General features: G+C 45.8%; 1 protein-coding gene across 1 annotated transcript in view; it reads right to left on the bottom strand.

Moving 5' to 3' along the window:
• The window catches only part of nos1 (nitric oxide synthase 1 (neuronal)), a 54224-nt gene extending 32115 nt beyond the window's left edge, over positions 1–22109 (bottom strand). Inside the window, exons 1-4 of the mRNA XM_030416914.1 lie at positions 21866–22109; positions 17827–18611; positions 15226–15328; positions 10752–10889 (exon numbers count right to left, since the gene is read on the bottom strand). Of these exons, the coding sequence (XP_030272774.1) occupies positions 10752–10889; positions 15226–15328; positions 17827–18551 (966 nt within the window). The 5' untranslated portion in view covers positions 18552–18611; positions 21866–22109. The remainder of the gene's footprint in view (positions 1–10751; positions 10890–15225; positions 15329–17826; positions 18612–21865) is intronic.
• Between the last annotated feature and the right edge of the window lie 1174 nt (positions 22110–23283).

The following is a 23283-nucleotide window of genomic DNA, read 5'->3' as shown; positions in this document are numbered from 1 at the left end:
TCACTGGTTGGAACCTTAACAGTGCAACCAGTGTGAATATCCTTTAATACAGCAGTCATGTACTAAATTACCTCTTACAGTGAAACTCTCGCCAAAATGCAACTTAGGCTTTTTTTGTGAATATACACTACTCACAATAAGTTAGGGATATTGTGGGAGACTCAGTGGATTTCATACATACGGTGTTTGTTTCACTTCAGAGAGTTTTGGGATAGGGAGGCAATTGTATTGGGGTGATAGACACACCTCATTTTGTGTTTTCCGGGTAATGGTCTCACTGTGTACAGTGTGCCTTACATATTGGGGCCAATACCAAAAAACTAAAAGACAACCCTTTTCAATGTGGCATCAATTTCAACATTCTGTGGGTATAAAAAGCTGGTATTGTCAGTAAGTCATTCCAAGTTCATCATTCAAACAGCCATGAACACACAACGTCACTTAACGGACGAGCAGCGCCACCTGGCCATAGCGCGCCTTCGGGTCGGTGGCAGGAAGTCAGATGTTGCTCGTGAACTTGGTGTGTCTTAAAGTGTCATCAGCAGACTTGCATCAAGACACAGAACTACTGGCAGAGTTCGTGACAGACCCAGGAGTGGAGCCCCACGAGTGACAGACCGCAACGATGACCAGTACCTAAGGACCTATGCACTCAGACATCGTTATGCAACTGCCACACAGCTTGCAGGCCCAGTTACGAGATGTGAGGGGTACTAGGGTTTCCAGGCAAACCATTCGAAACCGACTCCACCTCTTTGGCTTGAATGCCAGACGACCGTTGCAGGTGACTCCACTGACACCAAGACACTGCAGTGAAAGTTTGCAATGGGCACAAGACCATGTGACCTGGACAATGCAGCAGTGGTCTACTGTCCTGTTCACTGATGAGTGTCGGGTCACCTTGCACAGAAATGATGGTCGTCAGCGTTGCTGGAGAAGGCGAAGTGAGCGATACGCCGAGGTCAACATGGTCCCCAGGGTTCCCTTTGGTGGAGGAGGTGCAACAGTCTGGGCAGGCATCACCAGTCAGCGCAAAACAGATTTGGTTATTGTAGATGGCTCAGTCACTGCACGTTCTTACCTCTGAGACATCATAGAACCCATCATCATCCCCCAGTTTCGCCAGCACACCCCCAACTTTCTTTTCATGGATAATAATGCTCCACCACATCGTGCCAGAATTGTCACAGCTCGACTTCAGGAAGTCAGAGTGCCTCATATGGTATGGCCAGCAATGTCCCCTGACCTGAACCCCATAGAGCACGTCTGGGACCAGCTGAAGCAGAGACTGGATGATCGTACCCCACCCCCACGTGACCTGGCAGAATTGCGTGAAGCACTTGTGGAGGAGTGGAACGCATTGCCTCAGAACAACATCATGAGGCTAGTGAGGAGCATGAGACGTCGCTGTCAAGCTGTCATTGCGGCAAATGCTGGAAACACCCGCTACTGACATTGTCAATTTTTGTTATCTGGGGCTATCCTTTTTTTTGGGGTAATAAATATTAAACTAATGAAAATGGTGTTTCTTCTCAATCATTATTAGTAATATCAAAGGGAACTTTGACTTATTTCATTAAAATTCAGACCAAATAGGAAAAGCACTCATGTAAATAACAATATCCCTATGTCACGAATCCCAGGCCATGAGGTCTGTTTGGGTGTTTTTGTTGTGTCTTGTGGTGTTTGTCACTTTTCTGGCAGTGCTCGGGGGCGTGTCCTTCTCTGGCTGCTCACACACCTGGCTGAGGTCACCACCACACCTGCTCCTCATCAATCCCCTGCAGTACTTAAGGAGCAGCCACACATGCAGTCAACGCCGGATCGTTGTGAAGTATTGTGCATGCTACCGCCTTTTCCAGCCAGTTTTTGTCGTAGCAACTGTTGGTTGCCTGTCTGCCTCAGCCTGCCGGAGCTGTTCTCTTGCCATCTGTTTGTGTCTGCAACTAACCGTGTCTTTCTGCCTCAGGAATCATTCCAGGAAGTCAGCCCTGGAGCCCAGTCCACTTAGCCCCCGCTGCCTGTGAGCCAGCCACTCTCAGGACCTTCCAACCTCTGGGATCCCACTCTCGCCTGCCAGCTTCTCTGTTCATCACCATTTCACTCATTGTCAAAGAAACTGTTTAAACTCAACCTTTTGTCCGATCTGCTTCTGGGTCCTCCTCAGAACCCTGACAGTACGATCCGGCCATGACAGACCCAGCGGATTTGGACAGACTACGTCAAGCCATAACCCATCAAGAATCTGTTTTAGGACAAGATGGTAAGGCCCTCAGTGAAATCACAACTGGGTTACAGACTCTCGCCACAAGTTGGACTGACATTTGAGCCCAAGTCAGCTCACAAACCAGCTCACTGGTTGGAACCTTAACAGTGCAACCAGTGTGAATATCCTTTAATACAGCAGTCATGTACTAAATTACCTCTTACAGTGAAACTCTCGCCAAAATGCAACTTAGGCTTTTTTTGTGAATATACACTACTCACAATAAGTTAGGGATATTGTGGGAGACTCAGTGGATTTCATACATACGGTGTTTGTTTCACTTCAGAGAGTTTTGGGATAGGGAGGCAATTGTATTGGGGTGATAGACACACCTCATTTTGTGTTTTCCGGGTAATGGTCTCACTGTGTACAGTGTGCCTTACATATTGGGGCCAATACCAAAAAACTAAAAGACAACCCTTTTCAATGTGGCATCAATTTCAACATTCTGTGGGTATAAAAAGCTGGTATTGTCAGTAAGTCATTCCAAGTTCATCATTCAAACAGCCATGAACACACAACGTCACTTAACGGACGAGCAGCGCCACCTGGCCATAGCGCGCCTTCGGGTCGGTGGCAGGAAGTCAGATGTTGCTCGTGAACTTGGTGTGTCTTAAAGTGTCATCAGCAGACTTGCATCAAGACACAGAACTACTGGCAGAGTTCGTGACAGACCCAGGAGTGGAGCCCCACGAGTGACAGACCGCAACGATGACCAGTACCTAAGGACCTATGCACTCAGACATCGTTATGCAACTGCCACACAGCTTGCAGGCCCAGTTACGAGATGTGAGGGGTACTAGGGTTTCCAGGCAAACCATTCGAAACCGACTCCACCGCTTTGGCTTGAATGCCAGACGACCGTTGCAGGTGACTCCACTGACACCAAGACACTGCAGTGAAAGTTTGCAATGGGCACAAGACCATGTGACCTGGACAATGCAGCAGTGGTCTACTGTCCTGTTCACTGATGAGTGTCGGGTCACCTTGCACAGAAATGATGGTCGTCAGCGTTGCTGGAGAAGGCGAAGTGAGCGATACGCCGAGGTCAACATGGTCCCCAGGGTTCCCTTTGGTGGAGGAGGTGCAACAGTCTGGGCAGGCATCACCAGTCAGCGCAAAACAGATTTGGTTATTGTAGATGGCTCAGTCACTGCACGTTCTTACCTCTGAGACATCATAGAACCCATCATCATCCCCCAGTTTCGCCAGCACACCCCTAACTTTCTTTTCATGGATAATAATGCTCCACCACATCGTGCCAGAATTGTCACAGCTCGACTTCAGGAAGTCAGAGTGCCTCATATGGTATGGCCAGCAATGTCCCCTGACCTGAACCCCATAGAGCACGTCTGGGACCAGCTGAAGCAGAGACTGGATGATCGTACCCCACCCCCACGTGACCTGGCAGAATTGCGTGAAGCACTTGTGGAGGAGTGGAACGCATTGCCTCAGAACAACATCATGAGGCTAGTGAGGAGCATGAGACGTCGCTGTCAAGCTGTCATTGCGGCAAATGCTGGAAACACCCGCTATTGACATTGTCAATTTTTGTTATCTGGGGCTATCCTTTTTTTTGGGGTAATAAATATTAAACTAATGAAAATGGTGTTTCTTCTCAATCATTATTAGTAATATCAAAGGGAACTTTGACTTATTTCATTAAAATTCAGACCAAATAGGAAAAGCACTCATGTAAATAACAATATCCCTATGTCACGAATCCCAGGCCATGAGGTCTGTTTGGGTGTTTTTGTTGTGTCTTGTGGTGTTTGTCACTTTTCTGGCAGTGCTCGGGGGCGTGTCCTTCTCTGGCTGCTCACACACCTGGCTGAGGTCACCACCACACCTGCTCCTCATCAATCCCCTGCAGTACTTAAGGAGCAGCCACACATGCAGTCAACGCCGGATCGTTGTGAAGTATTGTGCATGCTACCGCCTTTTCCAGCCAGTTTTTGTCGTAGCAACTGTTGGTTGCCTGTCTGCCTCAGCCTGCCGGAGCTGTTCTCTTGCCATCTGTTTGTGTCTGCAACTAACCGTGTCTTTCTGCCTCAGGAATCATTCCAGGAAGTCAGCCCTGGAGCCCAGTCCACTTAGCCCCCGCTGCCTGTGAGCCAGCCACTCTCAGGACCTTCCAACCTCTGGGATCCCACTCTCGCCTGCCAGCTTCTCTGTTCATCACCATTTCACTCATTGTCAAAGAAACTGTTTAAACTCAACCTTTTGTCCGATCTGCTTCTGGGTCCTCCTCAGAACCCTGACAGTACGATCCGGCCATGACAGACCCAGCGGATTTGGACAGACTACGTCAAGCCATAACCCATCAAGAATCTGTTTTAGGACAAGATGGTAAGGCCCTCAGTGAAATCACAACTGGGTTACAGACTCTCGCCACCAGTTTGACTGACATTTGAGCCCAACTCAGCTCACAAACCAGCGCCGCCCCTGTGCCCTGGTCCTCGGCTGCTACCGCCTCCTCCTCAGTCTCCGCCTCCGATCGGGAGCCCTGGGTTCCCGCACCTGAGAGGTATGATGGTAATCCCGGCCATTGTCGCTCCTTTTTGTTGCAATGTGGACTCATTTTTTGATCAGCAGCCCCGCACCTATTCTACTGAGAGGTCGAAGATAGGCTATTTGATTGGGCTCCTCCGAGGTGAGGCATTGGAGTGGGCTTCTGCTGCATGGGAGAAGCAGTCGCCGGTCACCGCCACCTACGCCGCATTCACGGAGGAGATGCGTAAGCTGTTCGACCATCCTATAAGAGGTAAAGACGCATCTAAGAGGTTGTTTGCACTGCGACAGGGGGGTCGCAGTGTGGCCGAATACGCCATTGAGTTCCTCACTTTAGCAGTGGAAAGCGTGTGGAATGATGACGCGCTTTCTGCTGTTTTTTTGTAATGGTTTGACTGACCTTTTGAGGGATGAGCTCATCTCTTACCCAGAGAGTTCCAGTTTGGACGATTTGATCTCACTCGCTATCCGCATTGACAACCGCTGCTGGGAACGCCGGAGGGAGAGATGCCAGGCTGGAGGCTACGAACGCTCCTGGGCTCCCCGCTCCACTGGTTCAGTAAACCCCGCACCCCCTAACCCTGCTCCAGTTCCTCAGGACGTCTCCAGGAGGGAGAGTTCCCCGGCTGCCAAGCCCATGCAGCTGGGTCGTTACCGGTTGGATGAGGAGCGTCAGAGATGCAGAAGAACTAACAGCTGTCTCTACTGCGGCCAGCCCGGTCACTACATTGGCATCTGCTCCCAGCGGCAGTCAAACGGGCAGGCTTGCTAGTAGGAGGAAGCGTCCTAGCGAGTCGCGCCTCTGTTTCCCAAGCTTCCCATCAGCAAGCCCTGCTTCACATTACCCTCTCCCATAAAGGTCAGTCCATTACACTGCAGGCTTTGATTGATTCAGGGGCAGATGAAAGTTTTCTGGATTCTCTTGTTGTCAAACAGCTGGGCCTCTCCACGGTGCCTCTGGAGGTTCCCTTGGAGGCTAACACCCTGAACGGCAGACTCCTGGCCAGAGTGAATACCAAGACCTGCCCAGTCTGTCTCCAGCTCTCTGGTAATCATATTGAGGATATTAGCTTTTTTGTTTTGGACTCACCTTACATGCCTGTTACACGTGGTTAACCAAACACAATCCCCATATAGACTGGTCTGCGGCCAAAGTTATTAACTGGAGTGTGTACTGCCATGCTAATTGCCTTAGATCAGCTCAGCCCCAGCCCATCACTAGCCCTAGCTCTTGCCCTGACGCCCCAGACCATAATCATGTGCCCCCTGTTTATCATCATCTCAAAGAGGTGTTAAGCAAGCTTCAGGTCTTGTCTCTACCCCCCCATCGCCCATATGATTGCAGTATCGACCTGTTACCTGGCGGCACGTTGCCTGGAGGCCGCCTGTATAACATCTCCAAACCTGAGAGGGAGGCTATGGAGACGTATATTAAGGACTCCTTGGCAGCTGGCATCATCAGGCCATCCTCCTCGCCACTAGGGGCGGGTTTCTTTTTTGTGAGCAAGAAGGATAAGAGTCTAAGACCTTGCATTGACTTCTGGGGCCTCAACAACATAACTATTAAGAACAAGTACCCTCTACCTCTGATGTCTGCTACCTTTGATTCCCTCCAGGGGGCGACAGTCTTCACTAAATTGGACCTGCGCAATGCCTACCACCTGGTGCGTATCAGACAAGGGGATGAGTGGAAAACTGCTTTCAATACGCCATTGGGACATTTTGAGTACCTGGTCATGCCTTTCGGGCTTACGAATGCTCCGGCTGTTTTTCAGTGCCTAGTTAATGATGTCCTTAGAGATATGTTGGGCCATCTTAGGTTAAGATGGACTCAACTAAGGTCCAAGCCGTCCAGTAGTGGCCTCGCCCTGAGTCCAGGAAGCAGCTACAGAGGTTTCTTGGATTTGCTAATTTTTATAGGAGGTTCATTCGGAACTACAGTTGTATTGCTGAACCCTTGACTTCACTCACCTCTATTAACAGACCCTTTACCTGGTCCACTGAGGCGGAGAGCGCGTTCCAGGGGCTTAAGGACCTGTTCACCTCTGCCCCCATCCTCACCCAGCCTGATCCCACCTGTCAGTTCGTGGTTGAGGTGGATGCCTCCAACATCGGAGTTGGAGCAGTCCTCTCTCAGCGCTCCCCTAAGGACGGTAAATTGCATCCATGTGCCTACTTTTCTCGTCGCCTGTCTCCTTCAGAGAGAAATTATGATGTGGGTAACAGGGAGTTGCTGGCGGTGAAGATGGCCTTGGAGGAGTGGCGCCATTGGTTGGAGGGGGCTGAACATCCGTTCTTGGTTTGGACAGATCATAAGAACCTGGAGTATATCCAGACTGCCAGACGACTCAACCCTCACCAGGCCAGGTGGGCTTTGTTTTTTGGTCGCTTTAATTTCTCTCTGACCCACAGGCCTGGATGCCAGAACACCAAACCAGACGCCTTATCCCGAGTGTTTTGCAAGGAGGGGGATTCGGAGGAAGTGGCTGATACCATTGTTCCTCGTTCCTGTGTTGTTGGAGCCATCACCTGGGACATCGAGAAGGAGGTCAGAGAGGCACTTGTGACCCAGCCCGATCCAGGTAACGGCCCTCCTGGCCATCTGTTTGTGCCCCAGTCTGTCCAACCCTCTGTGTTGTCGTGGGCTCACGCTTCCAGGTTGACCTGCCACCCGGGGATTGCTCGCACCTTAGCTTTCCTCCGCAGAAGGTTTTGGTGGCCGTCTTTAGAGGCTGACACCAAGTCCTACGTCTCTGCTTGTTGCGTCTGTGCTCAGAACAAGGGCTCTAATCTTCGATACGCTGGACAACTTCACCCCCTGCCCATTCCTCGGCGTCCTTGGTCCCATATTGCTCTAGAATTTGTAACTGGCCTGCCGCCATCTGAGGGTAAGACGGTGGTTCTCACTGTAGTCGATCGATTCAGTAAGTTTGCTAGGTTCCTACCCCTGCCCAAACTCCCTTCTGCCAAGGAGATGGCTGATATTCTGGTCAGGGAGATATTTTGTGTCCACGGTCTGCCCTGTGACTTGGTGTCTGACAGGGGCCCCCAGTTCGTGTCCTCCGTATGGAAAGCATTCTGCATTGCTATCGGGGCCTCTGTCAGTTTAACATCTGGTTTTCATCCCCAGTCCAACGGCCAGGCGGAGCGGGCCAACCAAAAGATGGAGAGCTCCCTCCATTGCCTGGTCTCATCTAACCCCACCACCTGGGCTACTCAACCTCCCTGGGTCGAATACACCCACAACACCTTGCCTACCTCTGCCACAGGTTTGTCCCCGTTTCAGTGTCTTTATGGTTATCAGCCTCCCCTATTTCCCTTACAGGAGAAAGATGTTGCTGTGCCTTCAGTCCAAGCCTACATCAGGCGGTGCCACCGCACTTGGCTCCGAGTCCGCAAAACCCTGCTTAAAGCCTCAGAGCGGTACCAGCTCCACTCCAACCGCAGACGTGCTCCTGCACCTACATACAGCGTAGGAGATGAGTTATGGCTCAGCTCCAAGGACCTGCCACTCAAGACGGACTCTAAGAAGCTGTCCCCTAAGTTTGTCGGCCCTTTTGTCATTGAGAGAGTGATAAACCCTGTGGCCGTCCGCCTCAAGCTGCCCCGCACTCTCCGGGTCCATCCCGCTTTTCACGTCTCCTGCATTAAGCCTGTTCTCATCAGTCCTCTGTTCCCTGCAACTAACCGTGTCTCTGCCTCAGGAATCATTCCAGGAAGTCAGCCCTGGAACCCAGTCCACTTAGCCCCCGCCGCCTGTGAGCCAGCCACTCTCTGGACCTTCCACACCTCTGGGATCCCTCTCTCGCCTGCCAGCTTCTCTGTTCATCACCATTTCACTCATTGTCAAATAAACTGTTTAAACTTAACCTTATGTCCGATCTGCTTCTGGGTCCTCCTCAGAACCCTGACACCCTAACTTATTGTGAGTAGTGTATATGAGTCAAACCTTCGTGTAAAAGCATAATTACGACGAAAGAGGCACTTTTTACCGTATTTTTGTTTTCGGGTCAAACTAATTTTCAATGGGAGTGCTTGGGGCAAATTAGCGATAGCCTCAAAATCGCTATTTTTAAAATACTAAGAAGGCTCGACACAACATGAAACTTTGCTTGTAGTATCACCAGGGTCTATACACATGAACATGAGCATTGGACCACTACTGTCTTCCGGCAACAACTATCCACGCAATATCTCATGTGACTTTTCTGGCTTTTGATTTGAGTATTGTTTCTTATATGAGGCTCCTTTTTCAACTTCAAGGTCAGTATTGTTTTTCACTAACGACAAAACAATGAATTATCCGTGCTTTTATGTGGAACTAAGCTTTAGGAGCGTTCAACCTTAACTCACCTCCCTGTTACGTTGCATTTGGAGAACGACACTTCTCACTGGTAGGACGGCAGCGAGCGGAGGAAACATCTGCTAATGTGAGTTTTCCAAAAATGTTCATTTTAGCAAACTCTGTGTACACAAACAATGTTTTCAATGCTGGTGTTCATGTAGAGACCCTGGTGATACTACGAGCAAAGTTTCATGTTGTTTTGAGCCTTAGTGTTTTAAGAAATAGCGTATTTGATGCTATTGTTAATTTGCCCCAAGCACTCCTATTTAAAATTAGTTTGACCTGAAAACGAAAATACGGTAAATCTTAAAAGTGCCTCTTTCGTTGTGATTATGCTTTTACACGAAGGTTTGACTCATACACATTCATAAAAAAAGCCTAGGTTGCATTTTGGCAAGAATTTCACTTTAACCTACTGGTGAAACTCTGAGGTCATTTTTGAGGCTGACGTTTTTGAACTTGTTTGAGTTTGATTGAATTACATTTTATCACCATAATGCTTATCACATAATAATTCAAATGAGGCAGAGAGCTGAAACCTTGCTTACACCTTACAATAAAATATACAAACATATGATTAATTACTAGGGATGAACTAAGGAATAAATGTCAAGTACTTCTGGAGTACTGTTATTGGAACTTCATAGTAGCTGATGATGAGTTACTGGAGAACAGACTGCAACATACTCATTCATTATTAATAACTTCATCATTACATCATTTTTTGGACATCTCCAAGTAAAGTGAGTTTTATTACATAATACTGAGTATTATATATATACCAGGCAGACACTTTACTTGAAGGTGTACAAAAGAGTAACTAATGATTAAATAATTGGTAATTAATGTGTCTACTTGGTAACTACTCATTGCCTAATGATCAATTAATAGTAGTATTAATTAAATATAGTATCTCTGAGTCTGTTCCCTAGCAACTCATCATTAACTTCTTTATAGTCCATGAATCACAGGACTCATTAATGATTCATTAATTGTAAAGCTGTTCCTGGTTCATTCCTTACTTGCTCCCATATAACTAGTACCTTACAGTAAAGTGTCATTAATCCTTTTTCAAGTGTAAAGGACATCCTTCTCCTTATGTTTTAGTTTTTAAATTGTGGGAATTCGCCTGATCTCTTTAACTTATGATATAACAAACTGACATTTGTGGAATGTTGGCCAAATAAAACAAATAATGATAAGATTTCAAAGTTTAGCTTCAGAAAGTTAATGATTAAGGCGATTGTGATGTTTCACTGTTGTTTAACTTACTGACTGAGCGAGAACATAATCAGCAGATTTTTCACAAATTAAAGAAATCATTAGCAGCAGCCCTAGAGTCAATTCTCAAACAACAAAAGTGATGTTTTTACTAGAGGCCTATTGTATTTCATTGAATAACAACTGATTTATGCAGGTTTTTGTTTTTTTCAGTAGCTTTAAACCATTTTAATATATTGAAGGGTGACAGGGTATGAGGAAACAATAGCACCTCACAGCCTTTATTCAAAATTCACAACTGGCATTGAACCCCCAGCTCTAGTACGATGACTCATGGCATGAAATCATCAATTGTGCGTAAGGCCACTTTAACCAGCCATTAGTTTAACTAATTTCTGTATGCCTTACCTTGCTGGAGCTGTGGTGGAGCGTGTCGCTGTAGACGGTGCCTGTCTCCCAGTTTTTGATCTTTAGGAAGCGAGGACATTTGGAGGGGCTGCCGTTCTGCAGTGACTTGGTGGGTGAGTGCCTGTCCTGTGCCGGAGGCTGGAAAGAGCAGACAGATGTTTACACATGAGTCATTACTTTATGCCTTTGTACTGTGTTGGGCTAAAAGGTTGTGGCCTCTAAGACACTTTTGGTGCATGTTGGAAATTGACTGGCAAAATTTCAGACTGGAATAAGATGAATAATATCTGCAAGCATTGCAAACAGGACTTTTACAACCACTGTAAGGCAAAGAGCTTCCTCTGTTGACTTCCTGCTCTTTATTCTCAAGGAAAATCAGTTTGTCATTGTGCTTAAGTCTCTCTCATGCAAACTTATGCATTTAAATTCTCTCCTGCTTTCATTTCTGTTTTATTTCTCACTCCAGGATGAAGGCAATCAGCATTTAACAGCAGGTTGATGGCAAGCTAACTCCTATCTCACTGGGTTTTCCAATAGTGTAGCTATTGACTGATGAATGCCTGCAATTTAACCCCAAAGCCAACTGTAAACGTTCCGAGAGAAAGGCACCGAGTGATTGCCTAAGAACAGGGTAATCAATCCCACACCTTGGAAGCTCTCTTGTCAACTCCCCGAGCATTGTTAATCGCACAGTGGAGCAGCTTCTGAACAACAGTGACACAATCATCATGCTCGCCGGGAAGATGAATACCAACAGAGTCACGCCAGTCTGAGTCTCATTGTCACCTCGTGTCTTCTCAAACAACAGAGAGGCATGAGGGGTATTGAATTGAATTTGATTTTGCACACGCTGAAAGTAAAGAGCTCAGTTTCTGTGCGCTCATGCTCCAACAGCAGTAACCCCCACTGTGCGGCTCTGATATGACACACTGTTATCACCGAGGTTGTGGACAGGAAGCAAGATCACTGTACCATAAAGAGACTCTCAGTCGAGCGGGCAAAGAAAATCAGATGCAGGGTTTTAAGGCTTGTTGACTGTCAACAAGCCTTAAAACCCTGCATCTGATTTTCTCTGTCAACAGTGAACATCAAAAAGCCGAGCGGTTGTGTATTTGAATATGAACATCGGGCTTGTCACTCACTGACCAGAAGCTAGAGCTTTGGCATTTAAATTCGAGAAAAATATTTTTCTGTGAATGCCACATGCAAGTTATGCAAGTTACATGCAAGCCCGCTCATATGAACAACTTTTAAATGTCAGGTAATTCTTTTCTTTATTTATAAATGTGTACTGACGTCAATTATAAATGTCACTGTGGAACAAATTCAAATATGATTGTTCTCAAATGGTTCCATTGACCTATTGCTAAAACCCCTTCCCCAGTTATTGTCCAATCATAGCTTAGCCAATGCATCTGGGCATGACGGGCCTGACCAAGGGTTGTGTACAAAATCACTCCCTGGTTTATGTATTCACTACTCCTTATGTAATAAACACAATATGTAACTTCTGTCGCGAGGGGGCTCTCTATCAAAACAAAACAGGTGTTTGTGAACAAAGGGCCAAGAGCTGCTGGTCAGCTGACAGCTAGAGACCGTTAACTGACAAGAGGAAACCTCAAAGATTGCCTTTTTATTTTTTCAGATAAAAAAATTATTTATCTTCACTCCTGTTATTCAACCTGACTACAGCAAAAGACAATGGAGCTGACCATCATTTTCAGGTGTTTATGTACTTTAATGCTAAGTGTTGATTGGAACCTGAGGGAAAATCAACTTCACTTCATGAAAAAACATTACAGTATCTGGTAAGTAGACTACTAAATTCATCAAGAGTCATCTTGAATTTAACCACACAGGCACACACACCATTGTTGTGTGTCATTGCTCGCTCTAGATTACAGTAAGGTCTCTTCAGTGGAAACCCAAAATAGATCTATGGTTTAGACACAGTTACTACTGGCAGTATAGGAGATTAAGGGCACTATACTGAAAGTACAGAATGAAAGGTGGAAATGAGGCATCAATGGTTTTCTTAACAATGAGCCATAAATTGAGATTTTGCACACCTACTTTGCACTTCGTTTTGCGTGACTGCCAAGCTGTAGGCACTCCTTGGTGATTGTCACATGTGTCATTAAGTGTAAAGAGTACTTTTTCCACTCTATTGTGACTGTAGCGAGTAGATTAACACACGCTCAATTAGAAATGGCAGACAGCACCGCACTATATACAGTAGTCACTAGGGAGTAATTTTGATCACAGTCAAGCTTTGTATCTCTCCACACTCTAAAGGGGCGAGGCTGCAGTAAGTGCCTAGCATTTAAAGAGTTTTAAGGCCAGTATTATTTAAAAGTCACAGTCAAAGTCAGTCCTACATGCTGACATTAAGAGTTCAGGCTGACGTTAGAGCCTTTTGCTCTTTGCTGGAGGAAAGTTAGCTGGAAACTGCTTATCCAACCAACTCATGGAATTGCTACCGTCAGCTTAATGAGCACACTAGCTTATAAAATCTGCCAGCAACAGATGTCATTTCACTTAGCAACTTGCAGTCAGTGGCTAGCTCTATCTCTGACTGAAATCAAGAAACCATGGTTTAAAGAATTTTTAAGAATGTTAAGTATAAATCTGCCACGGTTGGTATAGCTGACTACATATATGGTGTGCAAGAACAGACAGCTAATAGGCATGGTAGCAGTTATGTGGCTTAGTAAGTCAATTAAAAGACTTGAAAGTCATGAAGATAACGCTGAAAGGCCTATGACTGTTAGTACAGTATATCTGATAAAGAACAACGGATAGAGTCTTTCTCCAGCCTTAATGAAACAGTTCTTCCCCATGCATTCCATTTTATTCAGGGACATTGCTGGAGTATACACACTTACGTATCGTGTAGATCCCATCACACATCAAATCAGCAGGCCTCAATGTCAAGAATAAGGTGTGGATGTAACAGAAGGGAGCATCAATGGAGCCTAATTAAAACTAATCTGATGAAGATAATTTCATAATGGGGCCTAATGACCAAAGTCTTTCTGGTAAATGCAGTTACGCAGTGAAAGTTCCCCATTCACTCATCAATTAAAACATCTGATGGGAAATGAAGATGATGAGCGCGAGACAGGGGGTGGATGGGAAAAGAGAAAAAAGAAGAAAGTGAGACTGACACTGTGAAAAATGAAAAAGGCATTGCGATACTCGTTCAATATTTATATGGTTTAGCCAAGTACATTTATGGTACGAGAATTGGTGTCTTATTCAGTGATGATTCAGCCGTTATTTGTTGAAAAAGAGGAGGCACGGAGGCATAATCTCTGCTTTCAATGGATCATCAGAGGTGGTGTCTCAAGACATCACGAGCTGGTGGAATTTCTGCCACCTTTCGTTTGCAGCAGGCTTATTAAACATTAAATTATGCAGAAGCAGAAGCTCAAGCTGGAGGCGCATGGGCAATCCTTCACCAAAATGAGAGAAAGTAATTTGCAGGGCATCGACATGTCGCTCGAAATCCCCGTATTTAATCACACGAAAGTTTGACTCATATTTTCTCAGACCATTTCACTCGTGCTTTACTGACTTGAGTCTACCTAATAAAACACTCAGCAATGAGTTGTCAAAGTTAACATCAGTGTCTGGATAAACCACCTGCGCGGGCACTGCTTGCTGCATGCGACCCACTTTCTCACAGTCACATAGGTTTCCTCCATCTGAGAACACACAACCAGGAAAGACATACGGCCTCTTATCACTCCATACATACATATCCTCTCTAACTGCCGTCAAGCATGCATCATCCGCACAACCCCCCCCCCCCTCCTCTTTCCAACACCCTCACATGAATTTCTCACAACCATGCACGTTAACATTCTCATCTCTGCAGGTCTGAGGGGCTGGATCATTTCAACAGGGGCCACATTTGATGGAGAGAGATGGATCAGCAGCTGCACGCATTCATTATGCCTCCTAGAATCATTTCGCCCCATCCGGTCCCATTGATGGGGGCTCGAGTGACATCACAAGTGGGTGGATAACGCAGACCATGTGCAGATTACGACACTATCCCTATCACAGACACTCAGACCTGCGACCAGACCCTTCTGTGTGGAAGGCATAAGCTGGATTTAATGCCGCACCAGCTTTCCCCCCGGAAAGATCTAATGCGGAGGTGATGGGATCTTAAGCAAAGGCTTTACTACTATGTACAAAGAAGCAATACAGATTTGCGTGCTCAGTTCCTGAAAGCATGGAAAGTGCCAATATTGTCGATTATTGTACAAGGCTAAAGAGCTAGACGGGCAACAGGAGCCATGCATGCACATGCATTATATAGCTGCAGGGTTTCACTTTGTGACTCTGCTCATGATATGAACACATGCTCACACAGATAAAAGGTCAAAAGATCTCCAGGTTTTCGATCGAAGTAGAGCAGAGTTAGTTTCAAGTTAAAGAAAAGCATAGGTCTGTTTCACTTCACCTTGTCAGTGTCAGCGTTGTTGAGCACCACCGGCATGTTTTCCAGCATTCTGTTGTTATCTGACTCCAGCTGGGGAGCCGTGCCATTGCCCACGCCATGGTCCCTAGAAATCATACACACATTTCTGTCAGTTGTGTGTGTGCCCACGTCTGGGGCAAAACCGCTCATATAAAAAAATCCCAGTCATACCATGCACAAACATGCAAATCACACACAATCGGCAATAGGGGGGCCTAGACAGATGCCATAATGTTTAACATACTTATTCAAATACATGTTCAAAACTCAAATATTTAAAACATCTAGAAGAACCTCTGGTCTGAAACTTTATTCTGAAGTTTATGTTGTGTTTTGTTAATATTTTAATATTATTATTTTTAGACATACACAACATTTGCTGTACTCTTCTTATATGACTTACCAATTTCATATGAAAACCAAATATCAAAATGTGCATGTAGGGATCCCCTGAAAAAAGTCTGCCTAGAGTTTTTGGCCAATGTATTGCGGCCCTGCAAGCGCAGACCTCTCTTCCATCTTGTACTCATACATAAACAACACAGGTTTGCGCACCCTCCAAAATGCTATTAAATCAGAAATCCCTGCACAGTTTCTAAAGGCTCTGCACACCCACATAGGTGTTTTCTCTGCTCAGGGATTAGATGGAGCTTGGCTGGCGTCTCTACGGCTCCCCTGTGTTACTTATGTGCACCTGTTGCGGAGCTGCAATGGGGCAACTTGTTCCTGTGTGTCCTCGGCAATTTGTCGCCACAGCTTTGCTCTAACTTTATTCTGACAGCATGTGGGCGTAAACCACAGAAACTCAAAACACCTGTTACGAGTGCGAACTAGGGGAAAGACACTTAAAAGTAAATTCTGAGCATACATGTATGCTCCTGGACTGACTGATTCAGGTTTGCCTGGTTATAAAATCAAATATATGGCGCAGGCAGATGACGAATAAAGACTGACTGATTGGATTTTTGTCTTTCTTTGAATTCAAGACCAACAGCTGTCATACACTGCCCAAAGCTAGAAATAAGCAGGATATTAACAGTGAGAGATCTCACTCTGAGCTGTATCCGTACGATCCTAAGGGACTAAAAGAGCAGGGGGGGAGGGGACATCCTCGTGGCAAACCACACGAGCCATGAATAAATACGGAAAACTCATCGGCGTGTGATTTCAAGTTTGCATTCCTCCAATATAAGATGCCCACACACATATCGCCCCTTACTGTTTTTCACACTCAACCCCCCCCCGTCTTCCTCATGTGCACGCGTCCATGCTAATTGTAAATCCTCACTGAAATCCTCCTTCGCACTCCCTGTCACGCTGGATCTCTTTATTCCCATTTTGCTCCTTCCAGAGCTAAATGAATGAAAACTAGCTGGTGCGTGATTTTAAGATGGCCCCTTTAAGAAAAGCCATTTTTTAGCAAGATTTCACCGTTTATGCTTTGAATTTTTTTTCCCCTCCAAACACATCTCTCCGGAGTGTAATGAATGACTCAAAGTGTATTTATTAAAGTGAGGAGGATGTGCATGGTTTGGTCAAGAATGGGATATTGATTCATGGAGACTGCAGCCTCAATTTGATTTCAATTGGTTGTGGGAGTATAATAGCAGATAACTGAGATGTCAATATCAACAGAACACATGGATGGCAGACTATTTAGACGAAAAGTCGTGGATGGAATATTGGCTGGAACTGTGAAGCCCCATGAAAAGCCGGTCCAGAACGAACAAGCACAACAAGCAATCTAAGCCCTACATTCAAGTCGTATTAATCATAAGGAAACGTGTTAATTACACCGATTGGTCGCAAATTCAACTTGCACTACTGCACCCTACCTCCAAAGAGTTTGGAAGAAGTTTCATTTTCTCGCAAGCTAATGAGAACCTTTCTAGTGACAGTTTGTGACAGGCGTTGTATTGCAATATGGTAATTTGAGCCTACTATGTCTCATTAATATGGCAACTGACATCAATTCTGATGACTGAATGGTCTATCCTAATGTATTTAAAGGTGAACTGTAGCAAAACCTCCTCAAATCAAAGATTACACTGTAGTTACATAGTGCAGAAACAAGCGATGGGGGCGGCGTGGGTGAGAAACAGACACCATTCACCCTGATACGAGACACTGTGCCGTCAACATGATTTTGAAGCTGTTATTTTTAGGTTAAGTATAGTTACAAAGTTCACAAGAACATGCAGACAGCATTTTGTCCCAGTAATGTTGTGAGCAATGTCATTTTAATTGGGCTTTGCTGGAGAAGAGTGTGCAGACAGTAATTATTTGGCTCTGTACACTGACTCATATGAGATGAATGAGAGCGGTGGTGGCTAATGCAACGCAGCTGGTTCAGGTAGTTTGGGGACTGTTGGGTGACAAAGTGAGAGGGGAGACTTTGTTTCAGTCAGAGGACCAGGTGTAGGCTCTTGTGCCAGCTAATAACCACCGTGTTGAGGAGTTCTTGACCTAAATCCTGATTCTAATTTTACTGGGCTCTAACTCCAGCCATGCGCTGTGGAGACGAACAAGCACAAAGACACTTTAACAGAGGGATCAATAAGGTAGTATCACGGGGCAAATTACCAGGCCACTTGAATCTCGGCGTCCCTTCTCCCCACATTCCTCTGGCCTTCTCCATTGATCTCCTTTTTGCTGTTTTTGATGAGGCGCAGCACTGGTTCGATCTCCTTCAGCAGCTCGTTGTTCTCCTCCAGTCCATTGCACAGGAGAGCCCCACGGCTCCCGTCTCTTATCAGCAGGGGGTCCTGGGCCTGCACGCCTCCCCTCTGCAGGAGGGACTGGGTGATGGACGGAGAGGACAGGTTCTCAATGGCCCTGAGCTGAGGCTCTTTGTTGACCTGCTGCTGGGGCTGCCCAGGGCCAAATGGGCTGAGAGGGGAGCAGTGCTCGTAGGACTTTGAGGGTGGGAAGGTGGGGCGCGTGACCCTCACTGTGCGTTGGCGGCCATCACCAGACAGGGTGGTCTCCAGGTGGGTGGTGAAGCCCTCGGGCCCACGGAGGATCAGCACGGCATGGCTCTCAGGTGACACATTCTTCAGTGTCTCCAAGGCCCGTTCGTAAGATAGGTCTACCAGAGGCTTGTTGTTGACAGCCAAGACGATGTCGCCGACCTGCACCAGGCCACACTCCTCTGCCGCACCCCCACGGATGAGGTCAGACACAATGACAGGGGGCTTGGACACCCTCTGCTTCACCAGGAAGCCCAGACCACCGACCTTCCTCTTGAAAAGGCGCACCGAGATGATGTTGGGCTGCAGCTGGCACACTGTGGGCTCTGACTCCTGCATGGTGCCTGTTGTGTGGTCGTGCGCGTGCTTGCTTGTGAGAATGTGTCCCCAGGGATGTGTCTGAAAAGCAACAGAAGAAGAGGGAGGAGGGGAAAACAGCAGTTCTATTAGTTTTGGAGGAAATTACCTTGACTGCACGGTTTGTTTACAGTGTGTTGATTCAACATAAGTCAAAGAGGGTATATGAGTCATTAAGTGTTTTCAGAAATGTAATATTAAACAGATAATTAAGTTATGCATAATGTTGTCACGGACATGAAAAATCCATTATCCAGCTGATCAGACTTGCTCGTACCTCTGCGATCCCCAATAGGAGCATCATGGTGTCTAAACACTGTATCAAACTTTAACGCCTCGAGGGCAAATACTCACTCGGCTATAGCACATGAGACAACAAGACAAACACTAAAAACGTTTTCTGTTTTCTCCAGGATAATTTAGTGGTTCTACTTGTTAAGCTATTTTAATCTTTTTGTTGAGTTACATTTCAAAGAGAAATATTATACTTTAGACGGTGCTGAGGTGAGTTATAGCAGATAATTGTTTTAAAGGGGCGCTATGTAGTTTCAGAGAAGTTAAAAGAAGTTAAAAATCGGAATATTTTTTTTTTCAATGTATATTTTTTTGGCCTTTATTGACAGTACAGCTGAAGAGATGACAGGAAAGAGGATGAGAGATAGGGGGAATGACTTGCAGCAAAGGGCCCCAGGCCCAGACTCCAACCAAGGAGTCAAAGCCTCTGTACTCCTCTGAAGGAGGTCTAAGAGGAAAATAAGGTCCCCAGAACACTGTTGGATGCTAAAAAGGTGGCAGGGTCCGCCGAATATATAGACAGTAAAACAGTATGAAACAGTAGGCTATGTGCTGTTCGTTAAGGTCATTTTTTATTCAGTCATGAAAATAAAACAGTTTATTTATCAAGTTTGTTTAGGCAAAACAAAACAAAAAAAAATCAGTCATTCCTCTGATTAAAAGATCTTTACCTAATAACGACAAAGTGCCCCTTTAAACAGAGAAAAAAAGAAACATACTGAGCCAGTAGCACAGCCTAACATCATAGAGGTTCCACCTCTGGTTTTCTCCAGGAGAACGGGAATGTTTTCCACGATCGTCCGCTACTTTAGGTCGCAAGCACTCTGCTGGTTGGGCGACAGCCACCTCTTAAATCACTCAACTTAATTTGTGGCGTGTAGAAAGAAAGGACTGCCTGGCATTTTGAGCACAGCTGCTACCTCAGAGTCTGAACATCGGCATTTAAGGGCCCCACCTGTAAATGCTGTGTGTAAACACAGGAATGTCTGCAAAGAATGACCACTAACTGTTAAGTCAACATTTTGCTTTTTGGAGCGCCACATGCAAATCATGCGTCTTTTGCGCAGCTCTCGAGCAGCTTGGACAAGTTTTGCGAGTTTTGCGCGAGTGAGGCACGCAGACCCAGTCACTGCGTTGTTTCAGCACTCGGAATGAACTTCATGAGTCGAAACACGCGCTCTGGCGTCGTTCAACGGAAGCGTTTCACCTCCGTTTGATGCAAACAACAACATGCACGCACGCGCGCGCACACACACATACAGAGAGAGAGAGAGAGAGAGAGAGAGAGAGAGAGAGAGAGAGCTGAAGCTGCTCTGTGCGTCTGGCGTTCAGTTGGAATATCAGCACCAAGGTCAGCGCTCTGAATGCCGCCCGCTCTCACACTGCACTCTTCATATCTCCGCCCCTCCATAACAGCTCAGTAAGTTGTTTAGATAGATAGATAGATAGATAGATAGATAGATAGATAGATAGATGTTTTTTTTTCTGAACAGCAAGACATAAAGAGGGAATGCCCTTGGATGAATGGTGATGTAAAAAACAAACAAAAAAACAACAACAACAACTTCTCTTGACTTGCTCACAAGAAAATCGCATAGTTCAGCCGATTCGACCCCACAGCCACTCTGACGCGCTGCTTAACGGGGAAATCGCAGTCCGGCATCGTCGCTCTGTCATAAATATAGACCGAACTCTCCTGGGGGCGCAGGAATAACTTATGTAGGCGGCCCTTTAATCCCCAGTCACTTTAGCTGCACCCCTACTAAAATGAGCAAATGACCAATAACAGAGGTGAATGCTGATGGAAGTGTTGCTCTGAATGCAAAAGAACCGAATCACGCTGGAAGAGTGCTGCAGTCTGGCTTCGGCAGGACGATTCTCTCACACGGCGATTCGTCACTTCGCACCTTAAATCAGGAATGAATCCGGGTTTTCATCGAGATGGAGATTCAGAATTTTGTTTCTCCGCTCCCTCCCCGGGGATTGCCTTTACGTGCAAAAACTATTTTTTTCAGTTTTACCCTGTTTGTGCTCGAAACTTGGAATTTGAAATGAGCCTTGGGGCAAGTAACTCCCACACCTTTGCGATTTTAAGGACTGGTGACCTGGACACAACTGTGGCATTACAACCACTGATGGCTTATCAACGAAACGAGCTGTCCTGGTAAATTGTTGAGATTTTTTTGGGACAGCCGTCCCACTTCTTCTTTCAACCGGTTGGACCGCACCACTGCCTTCAGTATGGGTCTGACCTGTGTTAAAATGTTAACGCGGCCATGGAGGTCTCGGCTACCGTCCTCACCTCACTCAGCCCAGGCCAGGGAACGGCATTAAAAACAAACTTGGACTACAAGAATCACATCGACCACCACATCCACCACCTCTGTGGCAACAAACATGACACAGATCAGCCAGATGGTGACACATTTCGGCAATAACTGCCTTTCTGTTTGTCCAGAGAAGACCAAACACAGTAAGTACGCAGCTGCAGAACTGCGTGTTACTAAGAGACAAATCAGTGACCACTTAAAAACCAAGCCGCCACCAAATGCAAAACGTCATATAAATGTTATTTTTTAAATTAAAAAAAAGGAAAGAAAGAAGAACATAAGCCTTCGTATAATTGAATGCCAAGACAAGTGATTATGATGTCTGTAATTTGGCTTCATTTCCACTGTTATCTTTAACGCGGAAGGCAGAAATGCACAAGATGTTCCCACCGAGCTTGAATTGAATTGTTATTTCCCAACGCAACAAGTTTTGCGACACTTTTTTGGTTTATAAAAAAAAAAAAAAAAATGAAAGAAAGAAAGATTGAAAGAAAAAATCGGAGACAGAGAAATGATACACATCCTGTCGTGGCCACAGGTTTGCACAATTAGTTCAGGAGCGCTCCATCCTTTCTCAGTGACAGCTCCATCCAGCAGGGAAATGCGCAGCCTAAACAAAAGAAAACATGAAGACAAGCAACGGCGCATCGGAAACAACGGACAACAACTCACCCCCGTTTCAGAGCGAGCTGCGGTGAACTTGGGATAAAACTCCTGCGTCCCCGCGTCTCTTCCTCAGCTGCGGCTGCACAGCTCTCTCATCCACAACACACACACACGCACACACAAAGCGTCTCCAAGTCGCAGCGCCGCGCTCTGCCTCTCTAGAGACGAGGCACGCTTTTGCCGTTCCGCGCACCGGGGCGCTTTATAAATACTGAGCAGCGGGAGACACGGTGACGAGATTCGAGGTAGCCGTGCGCGGGCATTTAAATGAACTGTGGGTGGGTTTAGTTATGTCGGCTGTCGTCATCACTCAGCATGCAACAGCCGACTCTCCTCACTCCTCCTAGAGCCTAGGGCCCCAGATGAAGGCAAGGGTAAGGTGTGTCAGTGCCGCGACACTTTGGATCCTGTCCAAACTGCAGGAAAGTCGGATTAGTCAGTGTCCCGAGTGTAACTGACACCTATCACTGTAGCCTAGGTAATTCCCTGGACAATGTGAGGATCAAGCAATCTAGTTGAAGTCACCATTAAACTAAGTAACCTGTCCGTGGTTATTTGTGCTGGAGTTCTTCTTGTCTCTCAGCAGCCTGGTGGTTTCACTGTTGGTCTCATTATGGACACTTTTCAAAACAAAATGGATCCAGTGGAGCCAGAAGATATCGCCTTTTTTGTTCCGGCTTTCTTCTTCCTTTTTCAAAACCTTTACATTACCCACAATGCAATGTAACCACTGAGTGGCATCACTGGAGGTAATTCATCAGATTACATGCATCTTCCTCCAGAGCCACAAAATACTTTGCACTACTTTTTTTTTCACATGTGCTGTAGGACTGCCCAAGGCCTGTAAACACACCTCCATGTGTAAAACTTGTGGAGTTACCCTTTAACTGAATCCCCTGATATACTAGCCCCTCTGTACACTTTCTGTTTGTCCCATTTCATTCAGTGGAAACTTTAGAGGTGGTGGAAAAATACATATATTTCAGTGTCATATTCCCCATCTTTTTTTGTTTATGTTTTTGTTTATGTTTCTATGTGGTTCGTGCTGGTTTTCAAGCATTTTTACAGTTCATGTTGGGAAAATACACTTTAATATAAATTGTCACTGATTTCAGCACTGATTTTCATTAAACAAGGACAGGCTGAAGAACATAGCTTTTGGCTAAAATCCAGCCCCCTTTATTTATTTCACATGTATTGTAATGCATACCAAAAAGGTTTTTCTTTCTTTTTTTTTCTTTTTTTTTAAATTATGCTTTTGCATCCTTTTCATGTGAAGAATCCATTACCGGTCCAAAACCCCTGTTGCTCAGCAAGCAGACAGCCCACAGATATGAGCAACAGAAGACCTTGAACCAACAATGCACAGAGGCAGAACACAAATGTAATCAAACTGCCAGGCTTTTTTTTGGTTTTCATTCAAT

This window comes from Sparus aurata, chromosome 5 (genome assembly GCF_900880675.1).
Source record: "Sparus aurata chromosome 5, fSpaAur1.1, whole genome shotgun sequence".
NCBI lineage: Eukaryota > Metazoa > Chordata > Actinopteri > Spariformes > Sparidae > Sparus > Sparus aurata.
The sequence above is the reverse complement of the archived record's forward strand: the minus strand, read 5'-3'. Positions and strand labels throughout refer to the sequence as shown.